Here is a 20,918-nt window from a genome sequence, read left to right on the forward strand (position 1 = left end):
ATGGGCTCTTTTTTCGAGGTGATGTTCGACATTCAACGTGGTAGAGGCATAATGATCTTGTAACTTAATGGGAAGAAAGTAGAAATTGCAGTGGATTGTGATTGATCTATGTAAATGATGAAGCTTGGGAACGCTGACCGATCATTTAATTTCCCACCAAGCAGCTCACAAGTCGGGTTAATAATCCGCGGCGCAACACTCGCAGAATAGCGGCTTGTTCCATTCCTTTCTTTTGGTTTCCTCGCGAGTTTCTATCTCCCATCCGACTTGTTCGATAGAGTCTTCTCTTCGGACGCCTCTCGAACGATTGCGTCCGTCTCGGCTCGACGATTCCACTCGAATCCTCGTTGGAATGTCGTCAGACCCCCACCTGGCATATTTAATATTTCGATTTCAATGTCAACACGAAAAAAACCCGATCGTGTGTTACGTTGTCTTGCAGACAACCTGTTTTCAGCTGTTGGCAAACAGAATAGTCATCGTATCATCCGAACGGCATCTATAAAATATTCAAAACAGCTTGTGAACCTGATTTCATTGAATTTGTATCCTCGACGAAGATTGACAGATTATTTTGTTTATTTGAAACATGTTTTCGAGTCGAATACTTTTGACACATCGACGTACTCATTGCTCACGTTAGTATCTGACGCAGTCATAGTGAGAATTCTTCGTTTGGAAGGCCGCTCTATGTTGACTCTTTTAATTTATTCAATTTCTGGGATACAAGTGTCCGAGGACAGAAATGACTTCAGAATATCCTTGTGGATCGTAAGAACGTCTTTTATACTGGCGCCGAATCCCAATTAGAGAGGTACAGATGACGTTCTCGCGTTTCTAGTGTGTGTTTCCAGTTAGCGGCCATGTGAGATCGATCTCAGGGCACCTGATACACAGAAGCTGTTTGGTACTCAAATAACAATACTGTTTTGCAACTGTCTCGTTGGTACATTATTGGCAATTTTTGTTGCATCGATATTAACCACATTATCTCTTACACCACTATTAGTGCTACAACGCAGACTGACACTAGAGTAACAATATTGTACATATTGCGTAAATGTAAGAGCGAATTAAACTCTCGACCGTACACATTAATACCAGAGGATTAAAAGAGAGTCGATTGTACCTGAATATCCAGGATGAGTCATGTATATTTATAGCAGCCATAAAGTTCACGCACACAAGTTCTTACTGTATTACTACCGCACTTTCTTCGCTACGTAATCAAACGAATAATTAGTACCGCAAGTATTGTAAAGTCCAACGAAAGAGACATTTTAATCACTCAATGGATAATGAACCGCTAAATTCTAAAAAGCGTCTCATTGTTCCTGGTTTCCCAGAAATAGTCTATGAAACCAAGACTTCGCACGAACATCCGCGCCATTCATCAAACTAGTCAACCACTAAATTATTCATTCCCGAGTTCAATAGCAACAAAGCATCGCTTACGCAATCGTGTCTATCGCGATTCTCTTTCATAATTCCCGCGAAATTTCCGAAACCCCGAACAACGCATTCAATGTTTGTTCTCAAGGAATCACGACTCATCTATTTACATGAGTGTGCTCAGCCAGATAAGATAGCCATCGAAGAAGGTAGCATGATCGCATAGATTCGATGGAAAGCTGAAAAGAATGGCTAGACTGTACCGTACGGGAATGGAGCCGGCGTCGGCTGTCTATACGTGCAATTTATTAGGTCTTAAATTGGCGCATGCGTCACAGCTTGTACGTGACTAACCGGAACTTTCCTTCCACGGTAACGCACGTGGATCACGCGGTATGCGATCTCTCGAGAGGTCCTCGTTCGACTAGAAATCATCCGAGGAAAGTCTGTCCATCGCGAGAAACGAATCGCCACGTTTTCGCACGTCGTAGACCGTAAACGCGTCGCCGAGACTCTGCTGGTTTCTATAAAGGCGATCCATTCTGATCAACGTTTTGTTCCGAAGAACAAAACGGCCCCACTGTGAAAGTTGGTCACACTCGTGACTCTTCCGATGCGTCTCACTTCACCCCGCCAGTCGATCATTGGTCCTTTTGTCTTCTGGTCAAAAGTCTGCTATGTCAAATTCCCTGGTTACCTGACATATTTATGTGATATTTATCACTAGAAACCGTGACCTATTCCTGCTACAAGTTGTCCGGCTGGCCTGAGATAGGTATACTTAAGAACAAGAATATTTTCGAGCACTTCGATTAGAGTATTTGTTCGCCAGAAATAAACAAAAGCCATCGACATTTCTAATTGGCATCGGTCGCTGACGAAGTTTATTGGCCTTTACGTGGGCAATTGTTTTGATAGTCGGTGAACAAAGAATAAGGAAGAACCAACCGGGTATTTTTTCATACATTGTCAGTAGACTGCGGATTTTATGCATTTATGACAAAAATGGACGAGTACCATTTAAAACAGTGGAGGTGTTAAAAATATTTAAGGACATCAAGGTATTCAGTTTAATAGGATAATTAAAAGAAGAATACATATCATTTTTATCTGGCTCCTGTGTTCTGCAATTGATGCGAACCTTTTTTATTTTGCATAAAGATCCGCAGTCTAATTATCAGATACAGCTCTATTGCTACGTTTCTCGAAGAGTATACGTAACAAGTCGGCGCTGGATTCTTTTCAAGCACTGGTTATGTAACTTCGTAGCGCTGCACAATCCGAAAAAAACTTTATTATTAGGTTCTAAGCTGAATTCTATTTTCCAGTCGGAAAAATGATCAAATTCATACCCTAACGAATTACCAAGCTGTTTTCCCAAGTTCGGGCATAGTTCGCCAGTGAAATGAGGCGCGTTACGTAAGTTATATTTAGGGAAAGCTGAATAAGAGTGGTAAATTGAACGGAGCTAGTCCACGAACTCGAGGCACGCGATAATTATAGTCAGCCCAGCGGGTAGCACGAGTCGTTGGTAATGTGTTCGCATTATGTATCCGGAATATCGAGCGACCTTTACCGAAATAACGATTTTCCCACTGAACTGTACCGATCAATTTAACTAACTAAATAGCCGCAATTATGCGTTCAGTTTGACGATACCGAGAGCAATATCCTGGTGGGCGGCGGGAATCCGCGTGCAGGTGTGTTTCAGAAATAGGTGCCGGGGCTCGTCAACTTTTACGCACTTCCTGCGCCCGTTCCTGACGCGTTGCTTGACTCAGTCGTTGGCACGTTGCCTGGCAAATGTCGTCACACGATAGACAGTAGTCCGAGGCCCAGACTCAAAAAAAAGGTTGCTCCTCTAGCCTCCAACGGAACGCAACCTTCGTATCTTTTAGCATACCTATCGCTCCCCGACATTGTCCCGTGCGCGGACACGAATATATATCCAGGTTCGCTTGCTTTCGTAAATTGCCTCCATCAACGTTTTTTCCCCCGAAGGCCTATGAACACATAACAGTCCACAAAAAATCGACAGTCATTCACTCGGTTCGTGCTCGCGAATAAAAAATACAGCTGCCTAAAAATCGTCGCGGTTGATCGACTCGCTCGACCTGAACGCGCGCAGTCTCGTAAAAACCGCGTGCTCCGTTCTATGGGAGAAGGAAAAAATATCGAACGGTCCGTCGCCGTAAAAGTTCAATTACGCCTGCCATCGGGCGGATACGTGCTCGGTAGGGGGAAAATATACTTGTACTGGGTGGTGAAAGACCGTATCTCGGTGCTTTGAGGGTGAAAATCTGTGCTTCAAGCGAAGCAGAAAGTTTTGCTCGCGTGGGATGCTTGCGGAAGCTGGGAGTCGTTAACTTTTAATATTTTATAGCGAAAACACTGCTTTGGCACTAAACCTAGCTCGGTCAAATGGTCGGTTTTAGTTTTTTATATTAGTATAAAAATAATGTACCAGATTCTGTCCTCTTTATAATAAATGTAGTTAAAAGAGATATGCATTTCGTCCAGCTATTTTACGATTCTGGACCACTGTGCGGCGACGAGGGCGTAGAATGCATCGGGAAGGTAAAGGGTAGAGCAGGAGGGGGTAGAGCGCGGTGCATCGACTCGTTGGGGGAAGGGGGTTGATTCATCGCGGAGGCCGCACTCGGCTTCACGCAGTCGTAGAACGAATCTCGTTCATCGCGATCCTGGACGAGCGGGACGAGCCAGTTACGCGTCTTCCACGCGAAAGTCAAGGACGCGGCTCGACGGAATTCCGGCTGCCGCATTCCCGGCACACGCGAGACACAACGAACGTGAGAAAGTCGTCTGGTAGGGCGAGCGCGTATTCGATACGGTTTTTTTAGTGCACCAACACTGGCCGCCTCTGGGAAGAGGAGAGACATTTCTTGCCGTGGCTCGCTGGCAAATTCTGTCGCGAATTTTTCCGACGAACGAGGTCGACGATCCCTCGGGTCCAAGGTTACCTCTCGTGACGTTCTCTTAACGTTACCACACTTTGGAATTACTCTCGACAGTGTCCGAGGATTTAACGCTTTGAGTGCCGCATCCCAGAAATAGGGAATGGAATTATTTCTCCAGATTTATGCTTCGTTAAACAAGTTGCTTTGATTTTATGGAATGTTTGAGGCTGCCGAGCTGGCACTGAAAGTGTTAAACAATTTCTGAATTTCACGACGAGTTGTTTGCATTACTGTTTCAAGCATTGAAACACAACTTTCATCTGTTCCAAATTATGGTAACTCTAAGGACAACGAAGAAAGCGAATGTTTGGTGTCTCGTATTGTTTTCAAACGCGGTAGCCTCCATGACAATGTGTGTGCCTACACGTTATTCCAAATGGATGATTCACCGTGCACGTTAGAACCATCTAACTTTCATATTCGATCCGCGTCGATTACCTTTTTCGGTCACCGGTTGCTTCTCACCGGATTTTTCGTCTCCTCTTCCCTCGCGGCCGGATTGATCCACTTCGTACTCATTTCATACGATGTTTGATGTGAAACAGTTTGTCGCGGCTGGATCGTGAGTGCTCAGAATGGTCGTCGCAATGCTCGCCGACTACGGTCAGCCCGATTTAGGTATGTGATGACACAGTTTAGCATTCTCTCCTCGCACCGAGGCTACCGTTTGCTCTCGATTGTGTGATTATCATTTAATTAGAATCTACCGGGCTCCATTCAGGGCGCATCGAAGATCGTTCAACCGTCGCAGAGAGCGACGATGAGAAAATGCATCGCAAAACGTCGAACAACTTTTTCATTTACCACTAGAATCACTGAATTCTAAACGAGGCCGACGTATATCCCTTTAAAACAATAACAGGATTGAATTAATTCAGACTTTATAGGACTTTTATGGCAGCATATTACTTGAGTAAAAAACTGTACTAAAAAATTTCTTAAAAATATATTTCTACAACTTGACGAATTGTAAACAAAATCTGAAATCCATCATTTTTAAAAAAAATCAAATGTCTTTAAGCCCCACTTTCAAGAGAATCGAATTTTAACAATTTTAACAATTTTTCGACAGTATACGGTAATTACATATGCTGAACGAAGGTTAATTTACATGCGAAAATAAGTAAAAATTTATTAGAAAATTGTGTTGTTCCCGGGAAATTACGGAAACTCGTATTCCACAGTAGTTAATTGTTTCCGCATGAAGAGTAATCCATGGTAATTTCCGTTATCTGTAGCCAGTCAGAAGTTAACCAGTTTCACGTGTACTCTATAAATATTCAAACGTAATTTTCTCGCGAGCGAGGTCCTGGAACAATTTTATTCTGCATTTCCGACTGAAACTAGCCTGGTTGCACACGACTCGAATTGCTAGAGACGGCAGAAATGTGCAACGTGATGCAACAGGGTTTGACTAACAGAACAAAAATATAGTGTGATTAACGTAACTAGGAGAGCAAACACAAGCATCGTGTCTCGTGCTCAGAAAACGTCATTGCCAGCGAACTGGTGAGCGTAATATCGATCGTTTACTGTTCTATGGAACTCCTCTATCCTCCGCGGAACACATGCATTCTTTTTCCCGACGAAGAAAATTGTCGGGTATAACGCGAACTTCGCAAAGGCTGAATCACACGTGACTACGGCTAAACGATCGATAGCTTCAGGGAAATTTTGTCATGTTGCACAGTGAGATCGATGGCGGCGAATCCAGAGGGGTAAAACCGCAATCATAAAATCTCTTCGGAAACAGTATTGATATTATTAAATTAAATTTGTTAGAAATTAGAAACACTCTTCTCCTATACAATCTGTAATTCTCGATTGTCGACGTTTCTCTGAAAGATTTTTTGTCACGTTGCACATGAAATCTCAACGAAAAAATATTGATATAATTCAGAGACGAAATACATTTTTACGTATGTAGGTGCAACTTTCATTGCTCGCAATTAACACGGACGATTTTTATTTTACACGAAGAGATTGGCAGTTTAGTTATTAAATTAAATTAGTTAGAAATTAGAAACACTCTTCTCCTATACAATCTGTAATTCTCGATTATAAATCTATCGTGCAGGAAATTTCTTTAATTTTCAAACCGTCTTGGAGCGAAACTGTGTTACAAAATCACTATGTTACACGAAGAATACCTGTGATTGTATTTGCATTGTACTGTGCGTCGACCGTGGAATTCACCGCTAAGGTAAAGCGTTTAGCGATTTAACAATAAGCTGAAACGGAATAGGCTGATTTATGCGGAAATAGCATTGGCAATTCTAATGCGTGGAGCTGAAAGAAACGACGCGACGCGCCGAAATTCGTCGCGAATTTGCAATACCGCAACGTTGAACCGGTCCTAAAGATTATGCCGTTAAATTGCATGGAACGAGCAACGGGATCCGGAACCGACGACGATTCCCTCGCGCGAGTCTGCGAAAAACGAATCCTCGGCTCGTCAGCATTGTAGCAAGGCGTTGGACATTTTTATCGGTCGGAAAGAGTTGGCAAAGCTATTATTATCGAACTGTGAATGGGCTGTTATTTTATAAAAAGGACAAGAAAAAAATTTTCGAACATTCAGCAAAATGTTATACATTATTAGCGTTTGTTGATCTGCACTTTCTATTGTATCTTATGAAGCGCATATAATGCATGCAGAAAAATCCACAACACTTTAATAACTTATTAATACTTGTCGATATATTGATAATCTTTGGTATCGATTACCAACGCGTCAGTGGTTGAAATAGAATGCCATGTATAATAAATGCGTCACTCTTTACTTGAATTCTTCTGCGAGAAGTCGTCTGCAATGTGTTTCCAAAGTAACATTTCATTTGCAGACTGGCAAAAAGAAATTAGAGGAACGGTTCGTTCTAAGGATTCAAAAATAAAATGATACTGTATCCAATTTTATTAAGCTTTGTGTTGCGTTGATTTGATAAAATTATGTTTATACGTGCTGTCGTTTAAGTCATTAAACGTGCACGACAATTTTTATAAAATACTACTTTATTTGAATCAGACATCTGCTTTTGTTCAATTCGCAACATTCAAGGAATCCTTGCTCTGTGTTATATGTTTGAATGTTTTGCCAGAAACTGTTACTGAAATAAATCACTTGAAGCCGGTCTAAGTACAGTGTACAATTCGTATCTTCAAGGCATATTAAGCCCGCCGATATTTTATCGATAGCGATAATACCTCCATGTGGAATTGTCAACGATACCTAAATGCTATGACTTCCTCAACAACAACATTGTTGTTATCGCGGGTACATTTCCAGGTACAGGGGTACGCGTTTCACCGGCTAATCGATTTCACCGCGAAATTCGTTATCTCAGCTTAAGAACTGGTTTTCACGTCGAACAAAGGCCAACTAGCTATCCGTACGTGGTTGTCCCCTTGATATTATCATGCTTTTTAAAACAAAAGCCGAAGGCGATTTCCTCTGCCGCGATGCTGCCGGAGGAACGTGTTATCACTTCCGCAACTTTCACGACAGGTTGCAAATGTAGCGGTACCGTTGCATTTGACGCGAAATTATGAGGCGAGCACACCGACGAAAATAGCTGCTGCGGAACGAGCGTTTATAAGCATTATTCGTACTAAAATTGTCGGAGGAGAAATATTCAATTTTCAACCTCAGTATTTGGCTTTTCAACCAACATCCTAACAATTTAGTAATTGGTATAATATTTATCTCTGGACACAATTTAAACACTTGCTTAATACGTTTTCCGTAATAAAATTCATTTTAGAGAAATCTAGGACGACAATCAACGTGTTAAATCGAAGTAGGGAAAGAGCGGAACACCAATAACAGAACGATCAAAGAACAGATGTCTGTTGCGAGCACAAACTCTGAATCTCAAATACGATTTTGATTAGTCTGGACCCAATTAGCCATACCGTTCGACCATTGCCTGTATCCCCGAGTAATGACGTTGTATTAAACGGGCTGCTAATGCGATTTACCGAAAGCCTTCATTCATTGCCCACCCTCGCCCCAACTGCGGACAAAATAGCCTGAACGCAATCCGCCTGCGTCATCGCACAGTTGACGAAGTAGTCGCATCTAGATTTTCTCGTTGAATCGCTTCGGAGCAACTTCCAATTTTCCGTGTCTCGCGTTTAGACATGCTCCCACCTCCCCCAGCAAACAAGTGAATCACCCGTGGTTTGGCTCGGTGCCTCGATTCTTCTTCTCTGCAACGTGTCGCGCGAATGACTCTTCATCGTCATACAGCCCTGGCCGATTGTTCGAAGGCGTCTCACGTGCACCGATCGACGAGCGACGCGACGCGCGGAGCCGCAGCACGTGCTCAGGAATCGTGGCCTAGGTCAACGACGGAAATCGCGTTGCCGGTATCAAAAGACGCGCGCAAGCCTTTCCCTCCGCGCTTTACTCGTTGCGTCATCGTAGATCCTTTTTCAAAAATAGTTATCGATGACTTGCTTGCACTCTGCGCCAATGCTGCAAATGTTTTCAGTATAACTGTTACGGCAAATGTGACTAATCCGGTGATTATGCATACTAACCGGTTATCATATGTATATAATCACCACTAAGTTTGCCAGTTATTATATATAATTACCACTGGTGATTATGCATAATAACCGGTTATTATACAGGGTATTTCACCTAACTTGACCACCTTGAATATCTTTGTTGTTTTTAAAGATACGTCAAATGTCTGAAGGACAAAGTTGAAAATTTTTTTAGAGATATGAAGGTCACCTTCATTTTTTTTTAATGGAATGAGGTATTTTTTAATACATCAATGGATGCAGCTGGACATCCGTAATAAAAATGTACTAACCTATGTATGTTGTAAAGTTAGTAGTTCAGCAGATATTTCAATTTAAATCACTCTAAAATACCATTACTCGTGTACTAAGATGTTAGTGTTTACTTACTAGTGTAACGTCTTGGTACTTTGTGCTGGAAGAATGTGAAACATTGAAGAACTTCCAGGGTTCGGAATAAAAGTTTATGTTTTTCGGTCGATCAATTAACTTTATCAAATAGAAGAGAAAAGTCGATTCGTTTGTTTCTGAAAACTGGACTACACTTTAGTAGGAAGACATTTGCAGCGCGTGCGCGCATTCTCGTGTTTGCCGGGTATTGTTTCGAGCAGCTTTTCACGGGAACGCAGCTGGGATCTTCGTCTCCTTTGTGGACAAAGGCCGCAAAGGTATCTCGCCGTTGGGCAAGGCAGTTTCTAATTTATATCTATGGTCTGTTTGCGTTTCACAAATCCTCTGACCTTTCCCCATTGGTGGGTCTCGCGGTGTCCCATACTGTTCGAGAAAGGGTCTGTGGCAATATTTACTCCGGACAGTCACCGTTCGAGTTACATACCTCACCTCTATCTCAGGATTCGTAAAATTTGATAAGTGTCCCACGGAAACGGTCGAAAGTACACGCGCCGCGGTTACAAGGGAACGTGCCTCCATTCTTCGCGCGCATTGTCGCGGCGCAATTCACAAGGCATTGTTCTCGCCGCTTTTCAGGCCAGGCCAGAAAAGTGCAGCTGCCTTTTCCTTTTATACGGTAACGTCGTGTCGGCCGTAGATCCCGCGGACTCGCAAATTGTACCATCGGAACTCTTCGACACCATTTTTCAAATACCTCTTTGAGCTGAAATTCTCTTCTTTGGAGAATCATTATCTGCAAGTACCAAATTTTGATTATGCATACAAATCCACAGTGTAACTCTAGTTCGTTCTGATTGAATGATTAAGAAGAAAGTTGCAAATAACTTCCAGTACAGAATTTACAGTTTTTCAGTTTAAACGGGAATTAAAGTTCGAATTAGGTAAAAGTTGTACATAAAATGTACCCCCAAGAGCAGTTCATATCTTTGCTGCATGAAAAATAGGGAAAAACAACGAAAGAACTTCTGCATTCCAAAAAACCTATTAAAAAGTGGATACTCTCTTCCAGGAAGTGTGAGATAACCTCCTAACTTTATGCCTGTAAGTTTCGCAGCCGCGGGATACTCGTTCTTTTACATCGTTTCGTCCGATAAACGAAATCGCCCGAAGTCGATCCTTTCAGTGTGAATTCTTCATAAAAAATTGTTCGGCTGCATTAGTGAATGCTCGAGTCTGCGGTTACCAGGGTGAAAGGTCAATTTAAACGGTTGTCTTTTTCTCGATATCGGTTGGTAACCGCGATTACGTCATTGTCGCTTTCTGCTTCACCGAGCTTCGGCTTCGGTAATTAACTATTCACCAATAACTGTGGCACAGTGTTCTCTATTCGACCAGCAGGCGACCAAGAGTCTAGATCAATTGTAAATTTCAGAACTACTGACATTATTTAAGATAATCACTTTCAGTGTGAACTATGCTATTCGAGATGTATGGAAGTATGTATATGCAAACGGTTTCTCTCGAATTTATGATGACAGAGTCAATAATCTGTAATATTTATAAAATTGCAGACTGGGGCAAAATCGGACACTTAGTTTCAATCCAATCGCACGAGTAAAACATTGAAGCAGTGACTCGGTTATTACCTCGTAATATTTTAATTAAACGCTATTTTTAGACTGCGACAAAATGCCTTGCAATTATAAATGAACCACAACACAAAAATCTGTATATGCAATAATTTTAACTAGCTCCGAGTGAGTCCGTGCACCGATCGAAGCACCAAAAATTTGTATGCACTCTAATATTTTATGTAGATATTAAGAACAATGTTGAGTATTCTATAAAATCGCATCTTTTATATAAAATCATTATTTTCAGCATTGGTTTTGCTTGTAAAAATTGAATTGTTTAATAAAGAGAGTGCTTCAATGAACTTCAGTTTAGAATTTTGTTTACCCGCATTCTCACTTTAGAGTATTTATTTATTAATCTCAGTTCTTTCGTCTTACATAACAATTATCAAAATCTACGTTTATGCATTAATTTTCGAGTTATGTCACTTCGTTTTAAAAATTCTTACTATGTTTTCCTTTGCTTTGTCGTACGATTCGACTATATCAACAAATGTTTGTGTCACACAAAAAGATATTTACTATCTCATTTAGTTATCGTTCTTTTGTGCCGGTAACTCGGCCGCGTCAGCCGTAAATCAGATTTGCATAACCGATAACAAATGGAAATGCAGAAATGATTGGCGACGTAATCCGCGTCAACGTGAACCTCGTCGTAAGTCTGCCAGCTCGATTATTATCCTGGATACCTTGTAGTTGGTGAGATCGCACGGGCGCATGCTATTCCGAGGCATAATCATTGGCCGCTCGGCGTATAATTGAATATTAGAAGCGTGTATCGCGGATCGTGCGAGTGCATTAAACGTGTTTTTACGATCGGAACGAGCCGGATCGACTGAGAAAAAACTACCGAGTGCATTATGCAGTTATTATACCGTACTTGTGCAGCGAATATGAATGCTTTCCTGGAGAGGAAGCCGCGATTCGGAGAAATTCGGATTCCCGACGTACATTAGATGTTAGTTAACGGAGACTTTTGTTGCAAAGAATACTTCGATATCATTCTTGCCGAGAAAGATTAGACATGGATATGATTAGAGTAGGTAATCGTTATCGATGTTACACGTCGATTTTTGTTATCTTTATCTTCGGCACGCTGGAAGAATGTAGTACTCGATGCTACTTGAAGACTATCGTATCTTTAATTAGTGAAGTGGATAGAAGAATGTAAAATTTCTGTACTTTATTTGAAAAGCAGCATCAATTCAATCAGATCATTTAGTTTTTGGAAAATACCATCTGGAAAGTCATATACGCATCCGGTGCGAATATGTTAAGTGTTTTAGTATTGTTTTTAAAAGTATTTCAAAAATTGCTGTGCCATTATTAAATATGTTGGCATCTAATCAATTACTCCACATTTAAGTATTGTATGAGGTATTATATCAATTTCGTATCCATAAAATGTAAAAATCATATACAATGGAACTATTCTAGTTCGGAAGAAATGTTATATACCACACACTTTTACCGAAAATCGTCGACCCACTCGAAACTTTTGGTCGTTAGTGTATCTGGCACTGAAGACGTCCTACTGACAGTAAAAAGTCACAATTTAGGTGGCGTTTGATGTAGGTTGCATGGACCGGTATGCGTCACGTGCCTCTTGTTAATGCATTGCACATACGTAATTGGGACTCTTTGTAATGGCGTGGTTAATGTGCTGACCCTCTGCTCTACTTAATCCTCTGGTGCACGCAACTCTTCTGGAAGCTTAAAAGCCGTTTCAGCGTCATTTTATGGAGACCTGCCAGAACGATCCTAATTGTCTCTTTTGAACAAGTCCGGCAGTTCCTGGCAACACGTGGTCATTTGCGTACGGAAACCCATCGAGAGCATGGTGACCACTTGTTATTGAACGCTTCCGGTAATCAAAAGCGACGCTTACCCAAATTTTCAATTTGGGTCCACATTTTTTGACCCAGAACAGAAAGAGCATTTCTTTCGAATCTACTATCTAAATTTCTCATTTTACGAACATTTCTGGAAAATTAATATTTTCGAAGTTTCATAATGGTTGAATATTGGCTACATTTCATGTCGCAACGGTGGACTGAATGTCCCGCAAAGATTAATCGACAATCGAATCGAATCAGCTTAAAAACCGCGGGATCACCCATTTCTCTCGTTCCACAGAAACATCGATCATCGAAACGCCAGTCGACGCAACGGAATTCCGTTCACGTTCGATCCACGCTTTAATTGCGATTGCGCAACCCACGTGAACTCATAGTAGAAAGAACGCGGGGAAAGAATATTATAGTCAGAAGGGAAATCTTGAACGGCCTTCCACGACTTTTCGATAATAAATCATTTTTACCTTCGCCGTTTGTTGCCTGGCCAGGATAAATATCTCTCAGAAGTCGGAACACCGCGAATAATCTCGAGACTATCGACTTTGTCTTCTACCGTAAGAAGTGGTCTGGAATGTAAAACAGATTGGCAACAGAACGATTTTTCTGGCTCGCGGAGACAGAGATGAAACATCAACGTTGCAATCGTCTGAATAGTAGAGTACAGAACTCGTAATATTAACTTTTGTAAATGAAATGTCTGTTTTCATCCCATGTAAAATCTACGCCTAAGTTTTTTCACATCTGTGTAGAAATGCACAGAGATCTAAAAACGAGGTTACATTTCATTATGTAAGCGGTTGCGGATAAACAGCGGATGCAATTCACGATCAGAAATTAGAACAAACTGAAGAAATAGAATTGAAATGGAACTGCGGTGAGATCTTGATAACCGTTCAGGTTTTTACGGGTTCCATTACGGAATAGGGCAGCCGCGGATACAAGATACGATAAAGTACAAAGTGCGAGAAATGGATTCTTTTCGAATGACACTGTCCATAGGAGCGAGTTCGATAAAAAGAAATTGAAAATGTTTATTTATGATTGACAGATACATTAACATAGACCGTGTTGCACGGTTGACCTATTCGCACAGCTATTTGCGTGGAACGCGCAACAAATTGCTGCGCCTCTCTCGTTAGAAGCCCGCTAATTCGCCGTCACTTGTGTTTTTCGCGTTGCATCATTTGGTGCACGCCTCATTAATTCGTGGCTAGCTGCAACGAGCACGAAACACAATCGAATATTCTCGCGACAAACCGGGAATGCGTTTTCGAATGATCGGTCATTGTTGTGAACGAAACACGCGCGCGAAAACGGGTTAAAAGTCGACCAATGTTGCTTGTTATTTATATCCGACTAACTCAGAAGTCTCCGTCTTTTTGCAATTGCTCGTGAATGCCAAATGATACATATTATTATACACAGGCAGCCTAGTTCCAAATATTCTCAGCGATATGAAATAGTGATTTATACTCGCGATTTTCCCGGAAATGGATTATTGTTATGATCTACAGCGTTGGGATCCAACTCCGGATTTGACGATTCATTAGATTGCGGATGTCTGTTCAAATATCAAATTTTATGGACGTGGTTCGGTTACAGATGTTAAATAATTTCTAGGTAAAGTGCAGATTGGAATACACTTGATTAATCTTTCGAGCACAGTGTATTTCAGACATTCGTGTGTAATAAGATGTTTAACTCGTTAAAGCAGCTTATTCATTCTTAAGCTACTCGCTTTTAGAGGCTTGCAACATTCTGCTGCTTACATGTGTAAAATATAGTATTCCCTATAGTTGCTCCACCTCTGTACTTCCCGGAAGCCTGTTAGAAGACTTCTCAACGACTGCGCTGTATCGTAAACGAGCTTAGTCATTTTTTAAATTAATAATTCCGAAAGAACTAGATCGAGTTACTCGGGGTGGCTCATCCTCTACGATCTTAATTAATTAATGGACTTTATTTGAAACGTTCATCGCGAGTCTACCTCAATCTAACGTTATTATACGGAAATAGGTTAGGAAGAGTATTTCGTTGCCATTATACGTGCCTACCATAGCACGTTCAAAAATATATTTGTGACAAAGATGGATTGGAATGGGGCCGGACATTATTCGCGCAGTTTATACAGTAATGACGACCGCCTTTCGAGCGCTAGCCACAGGAAATCATAGAAGAAGCGTATCCACGAGCGATTTTAGTTTCTTCCTCCGTGCATGAACCGGGTACGATCTTGCCATTAAGGAAATCTTGTATTCATGTTATGGATATCAGACACGGAAGCCGAATGCATCGCGGAACGAGTCCTGTGGCTCGAATCTATTTCTCTCGCAGTGGCTGCGCAGCGTAGCGCGAAGCTCACAATCAGAAACGTCGGGTTTCGTGCTGAAATGAGTGCCTTCGCCTTCACGATTCTCTGGTCACCGTTTAAGGAGTGATACAGGACAAGCGAGGATCATGAAGATCCGCATTGCAACTGGCGCCATTCGAACCCATCAATTTTCTTAGCATTTTGGGGGCCAGGTCTTTCGGAGATACTCCTTCCGTAGAAATCGCGTCCGTCGCTAATGTTATTGGTTGGTTTTAAGTCTATGACGTACTTATAACATCGTAGAAAGCTTCTTGTCCGGACGCTATTAATTTCTGATTGGGTTTTCTCACGTCCTCTTTGGGCGGTCCGCCGCTTTCTAAGGTGACGCCGGGAACGATCGGTTCTTATCGGATGCTGCGATCCTAGATAATTGCCTGATTACCGAAAATTTGGGTCGGGCCACTTTGACGTCGAACACTTAATTGTCGAGGGCATAGATAGCTTGGGAAAATTTGTGTTCCCACGATTTGGACAACTACATATGTTTCAGTGCGGAATTGATCTGCGATCGAACGTGAACGCCTTTGACGCGATCACTGCCTGAGCGTGTAAATTTTTTTTATTTACTAGTAATATTTTTTACAGTAGATTGTCAGCCTGAAATACCTATATTGTAATTCAATGCTGTCGTACTCTATAATATGGAACAGAATGTGGCGAGTCGTCGACTGTCGCGGAAGTCTATAATAACACCACTGTTTAAAAGAATTGTAATGAATATACAGCGGATCTTTATGCAAAATCAAAATTGTCTGCATCGATTGCAAGACATAGGAACTAAATTGGATGTTATTTCTTCCCTTAATGATTTTCATAGAGAAGAAATCATATATTGACATTTTGGATTTTTAAACTTTTTCAACAACTTCGTATTTCATCTACTCGATTTTGCTATAAATGCATAAATATCCGCAGTCTAGAAATGAACTAACTACCGTCGATTGTGAACCTACCTCTTACTTTTCAATAGCATTACTCCATCTAATAATTGAATGTTTTTTTTTCAATTTTAGGTAAGCAAACGCAGTGTCGATCGCATACCGGTGGGAGCGAGTTTATGTCAGTGACCCCGAGAGTGGTGAGTTTTGCATTAGGAACTCCCGCGTCCGTATCCTTCACTTGTGAGTTACGGTAATCCGTATCGGTTACTGGCTACACTGTATTCCTTGATGCGGGGATACAGTTGCTGAGTCTTGCTAATTACCCTTCATGGCAGTCAGTGGTTTTTCAGTTTGTTTGTACTTGGAGGCGTGCCACGCAAAGAAAATTATTGTAATTATCGCGGCGAGCAAAGCTAAATGATCTTGGATCAGGATTCATGTAACTGGCAGCCGACAACTCGACGATAAGAAGGGTTTGCTCGGGATTAATCCCTCGTCATCTCGCGATCACTCTGTCACTGGAACGGAGCCTGCATCGTGCTCGCTCCAAATGTTTTTGCGCGTAACTAACAGACCGCGGATCTTTATGCAAAATAGTAATTCTCCGCATCAATTAAGAGTTCTTGCTTTCATCAATGATTTTCAAAAGTTGAAAATAGCACAACGATGCTCCTAAATTCTTGAGATATATTTTCTGTGAAAAATTGCTTTCGCTCATTTTTGTCATAAATGTGCAAGGATCCGCAGTCTAGCAATAAAGTTTAATTAGCAGACATTGTTAAGTTTTTTACGATTCTGGCCCACTGTACGGCGTGTTCCTTCACGGGCAGAAAATGGAGATTTCATTTCGATCGATAAGCGTCGGCTCGTTCCTCGCGTAAACGAAATGTATAGAGAGAGAGAGAGAGCGAGAGAGAAAGAAGAAGAACGGAGAGACAGTTTGTGGAACTTAATATCCCAAGTTCTCCGAGATAGTTAGATTAAAAGCGATAGCAGGGGTTAACGAACGCGTCCCGCGATCATCGCGTTGCGGTTTCTCGAAGTCGAGGTATAGTCACGAAGGCAGCGGCGACGAGGCTCATAGATACGCGCGACAGTGCGTGTACAGGTTGAAAGAGAAGGCTCAATTGCCGGGATAGTTTCTCACGATAGGTGGGTCAGCCAGCCCGAAGGTGCGTTCGTATCGTCGATCTGTGCAGAATCCGTGCCAGGGAAAACGGTACTGCGAAACCTGTTATCTCGGCCAATAATTTCGCGTGATTATATTCTGACTGGCTGGCCGGCCGGCCGGCGCGGCACGGTCGACTAATTGTATCATGTTTGTGCCTCGTATCGATCCTACACACCGCTAAAAACACATCGAATTCGCGTTTCATCCCCTATCGGGCCGACCACAATTGCGACTGAATTATGGGACCGCTGAATCACCGTGCGGCAATGTTCACCGGCGCTGCAGTAATCCTAATCAATTCACCCTCGTAACTTAGACGCAAATTAGACCAACTAACTCGGAAATTCCTCTCCCTCTCTGGCCTTATCTACTTCGTACTCGCTTTTTCATTTGTTTATTACTACACCGGCGAGATTTTGAAAGATTATTTTACATTTACACTTTCGAAACCGTCGATGAGATATCTCCATGTAGATCGTACGTGCCATGGGCGAGATAGCTCGTGTATCTTTATTATTGATAAGGAAGTGGTTTTCTTTGTAAATTTGACACAAGTAATCGATTTTTAAGACATGTCATCGTTGGTGGAAGGTGCTTAATGATGATGGTACAATATTAAAAATCATATACGCTATAAACGCACGAAAAGAACACCCAATTAAAGAGGGATCATTAGAGAAACTCAAGCTTATAATTACAGTAAAGTTTTCAAAAATCACACGCGCTATAAATGCATGAAATTGGCAATCCTATAACGAGAATGTCCTGATGAAATATTATTCCCGGAAACGTAACCGGTGACAATTACTCGCATTCTCGCTCCCAAATCCGCGGATCGTAAATTTTTCACACAACTTTCGCACGGGACCGTGTAATGTAACAAACGCGCGGAAAACGACCTTGTTGCAAAATACTCAGCGCCGCGTCTATGCGGGCACGTAGTCGCATTAGAGCGAGCAGCAAGCCGTTTCATTTATCCATTCGCATGCGCGAATTAGACAGCTTTAATGATCTCCATCTGGGACGATTCATAATTCACCGTGACGTGTTTGGGATCGGCCTTGATCACGAAAGTCTGAAAAAAAGAAAGAACGTTGGAAAATAGTGGTTTCGAAAGACGATGGAATTCTTTGGTTTCGTGGTAGAGCGGTATTAAGCTCGCGCGCGGAAACGATCAGCTCCCTTGAGCGTGTCCGACTAATTTTCTGAACCGCGCCAAGAACGATAAGACAGCAGCCTCGTTAAATTCGTTTTAATTGCCGCGGAACCGCGGGAACCGTTTTCGTGCTTTTTTCCACTCGCCATCGCCGGGGGTCAAAGGACAAATCCAATCAGAACTTTAGCCACGCCTGGATACGACTAATCAATACCGAATGCTTTTCCTTCGCCGATTTTCTCGTCTACCTTCCTTAAACGATAGTATTCAACTAACTGTAATTGAAACGCGATATTAGTGGCCTCGGATAATTGAATTCAGCGAGGACTACCAACGAGCTTAATCTCTTTCGTGATTAGTGGAGATCACACTGTCTTTTTTTCTAATTAGTTCGTCGGGGAAGTCGAGTTTATTGGTTCCTTTTATTCATTTCTATTCTTCCACTGCGTTTCGAACCATGATGCATTTCATAGATTCCGCAATTTAATGCTGTGGTAGTTTAAATTAAATCACGTAACAAATCAATTTTATTTGGTTTCTTCACACTGAATTCTTAACGCCGGTCAAAAAATGATCGTTCTCAGATTTTTTATTTTACAATTATTCAAATTGCGAAGCTGTTTTTATGGGAATTGATTGAATACATTTTTTTATTCCAGTATCTTCTATCATCTATCTTCTATGTTTTATACTATATATAAAATAGAAAAGTATGTGTGTATGTACAGTGACTCAAATTAATATTCAGACGCTCTAAAAAAGACGATAACTTTTTAAATATTGTACTGTACGATTTGAACTTTTTTGGGAAGCTAGAAGTAATTAGTACAGGTTGTGAAATTTTTTTTAAACTAGCATGACCGGAATTGTAGAAAAAAACTAAAAGTTGCATTTTACAACATTTTGACAACATTTGTTGATGCGGGAAAAAACGACAGGCATTGAAAGATGTAAAAAATTCTTAGATTTATTGCAGTTAGATGTCGAAAATCGAGAAAATACGAAATTTTTACCATCTTTAAAGTTTGTAGCTCATTGCAACATCGGCCGATTTTGACGAAATTTTCAGAATATGTTTAATTGACACAGACCTACAAAACGTATTTCTTAAATTTTCAATATAGGCCCACATAAGAACGTTGTAAAATGGAACTTTTAGTATTTTTTCTACAATTCCGATCAATTGCAATTTTTGAAAAAATTTCTTTTTTACATCCTGCAGTAAACTAATTGCTCTAGCTTCCCAAAAAAATTTCAAATCGTGTAGTACAATATTAAAAAAGGTATCGTCTTTTTTAGAGCGTCCGAATATTAATTCGTGTAACTGTATTTATGATCCCATCGATCTGATTCGGTGAGTCTGTCGCACGTGTTGTCTATCTGTTGGGGTTGAAGTTATCGGAGCGCGGTGATTGTAAAGAATCGACCAGTTCGGAGCTAATCGGTGCGCGTTTTTGGTCTGCTATAAAAACATTTCAAGGTACACCGCCAGTGGTCGGGTGCAACCCGCCCGGAGGGTTCAGTCACTTTTGATATGGTCGGTAGGTTTAGACTTAATACGATTTTCCACACCTAATTACGAAACAGCTGACAGAGTAAAGGAAATCACTTTCCAACAAGCCTTATTTGCACGAAGTGTACTCCGGAAGTCTGTCCGATTGTTCAATAGATAGCGCTAACTGTAATTGAATCGAATTAATTACCTTACAATACGTCGGGAAGATAGCCGATGAAGTGTTCGAACGCTATGTTTCGAATAAACCACGTTCGATAAGGATCGCCGATAAAGAGTCGCTTATAATTCTAATTAGCCTCGGATATGTAGAAACGAGTATCATTGACGGACAGGTCCGCCTTGTCACGCTCTTTCGAGTCCATTGGACGGCGATTATATCGATCGCGTGTTTTGCGCATCGAGAAATTAACTCGCATGGCGCGTACTATCCGTTCCGGATAGTATACCATATGTACATACATACTATCCGTTCTTTTCTCGGTTTCACGTGGACGTTTTTCGACGTTCGGCACCGTGCCGCATGTCAGATTCTGCGATAATGCTAGTTCGCGTAACGTTGGAGTTGTTCCGTTGTGGTTCGAGGATCGATATTGTCGGATGTTGCTACGGCATGCAAACGACTAAACAAGTTCTGACGAATCCGCGATTCGTCCAGCCGATAATCGGGAACCGATTTGCGGTGAAACACTCGTCCCAGACGAAGAGGTATCCTCGATTTTCGAGCTCGATGCCACCCACGTAGCGCTCGGAGGCTCCTCGCTTCTTGAACTTCCGCGTAATGGTCGATGGAAATCGGGCAAAATACAAACCAGATTGATTTGCATTATTTTAATGCTCCTTGGATATTGTAATATGTGCATATTCTGCTAGAAATGCCTCTAGATAAGCAGCAACGATTAGACTGCGAGTCTTTATGCAAAATAAAAATGTTCTGCGTTTATTGTGCGCGAAGTAGGAATAAAATAAAAATTGATTTCACCACTTAATGACTTCGTTACGTTAAAAACATTACAGTATTCTTAAATTTTTCTAATCTTTTACTGTTTTACATTTCACCCAACCAATTTCTTCATAAACGGATA

General features: G+C 41.4%; 2 protein-coding genes across 9 annotated transcripts in view; both read left to right on the plus strand.

Annotated features, from left to right (window-relative positions):
- Positions 1-20,918, plus strand: part of Nt5a (5' nucleotidase A) — a 128,463-nt gene that overhangs the window by 15,457 nt on the left and 92,088 nt on the right. The gene's annotated exons all lie outside the window — the stretch shown is intronic.
- LOC143221949 (uncharacterized) overlaps positions 4,037-20,918 on the plus strand; it is a 291,787-nt gene continuing 274,905 nt past the window's right edge. For 2 of the 7 annotated variants that reach the window (XM_076447668.1, XM_076447673.1), the window contains exons 1-2: positions 4,039-4,218; positions 4,916-4,988. In XM_076447668.1, coding sequence (XP_076303783.1) covers positions 4,946-4,988 — 43 coding nt within the window. In that variant the 5' untranslated portion in view covers positions 4,039-4,218; positions 4,916-4,945. Of the gene's footprint in view, positions 4,989-16,131; positions 16,191-20,918 lie in introns of those variants that run through there. The other 5 variants (XM_076447661.1, XM_076447664.1, XM_076447660.1 and 2 more) reach the window with 5 other exon arrangements.

This window comes from Lasioglossum baleicum, chromosome 3, assembly GCF_051020765.1.
Source record: "Lasioglossum baleicum chromosome 3, iyLasBale1, whole genome shotgun sequence".
NCBI classification, from domain to species: Eukaryota; Metazoa; Arthropoda; class Insecta; order Hymenoptera; family Halictidae; genus Lasioglossum; species Lasioglossum baleicum.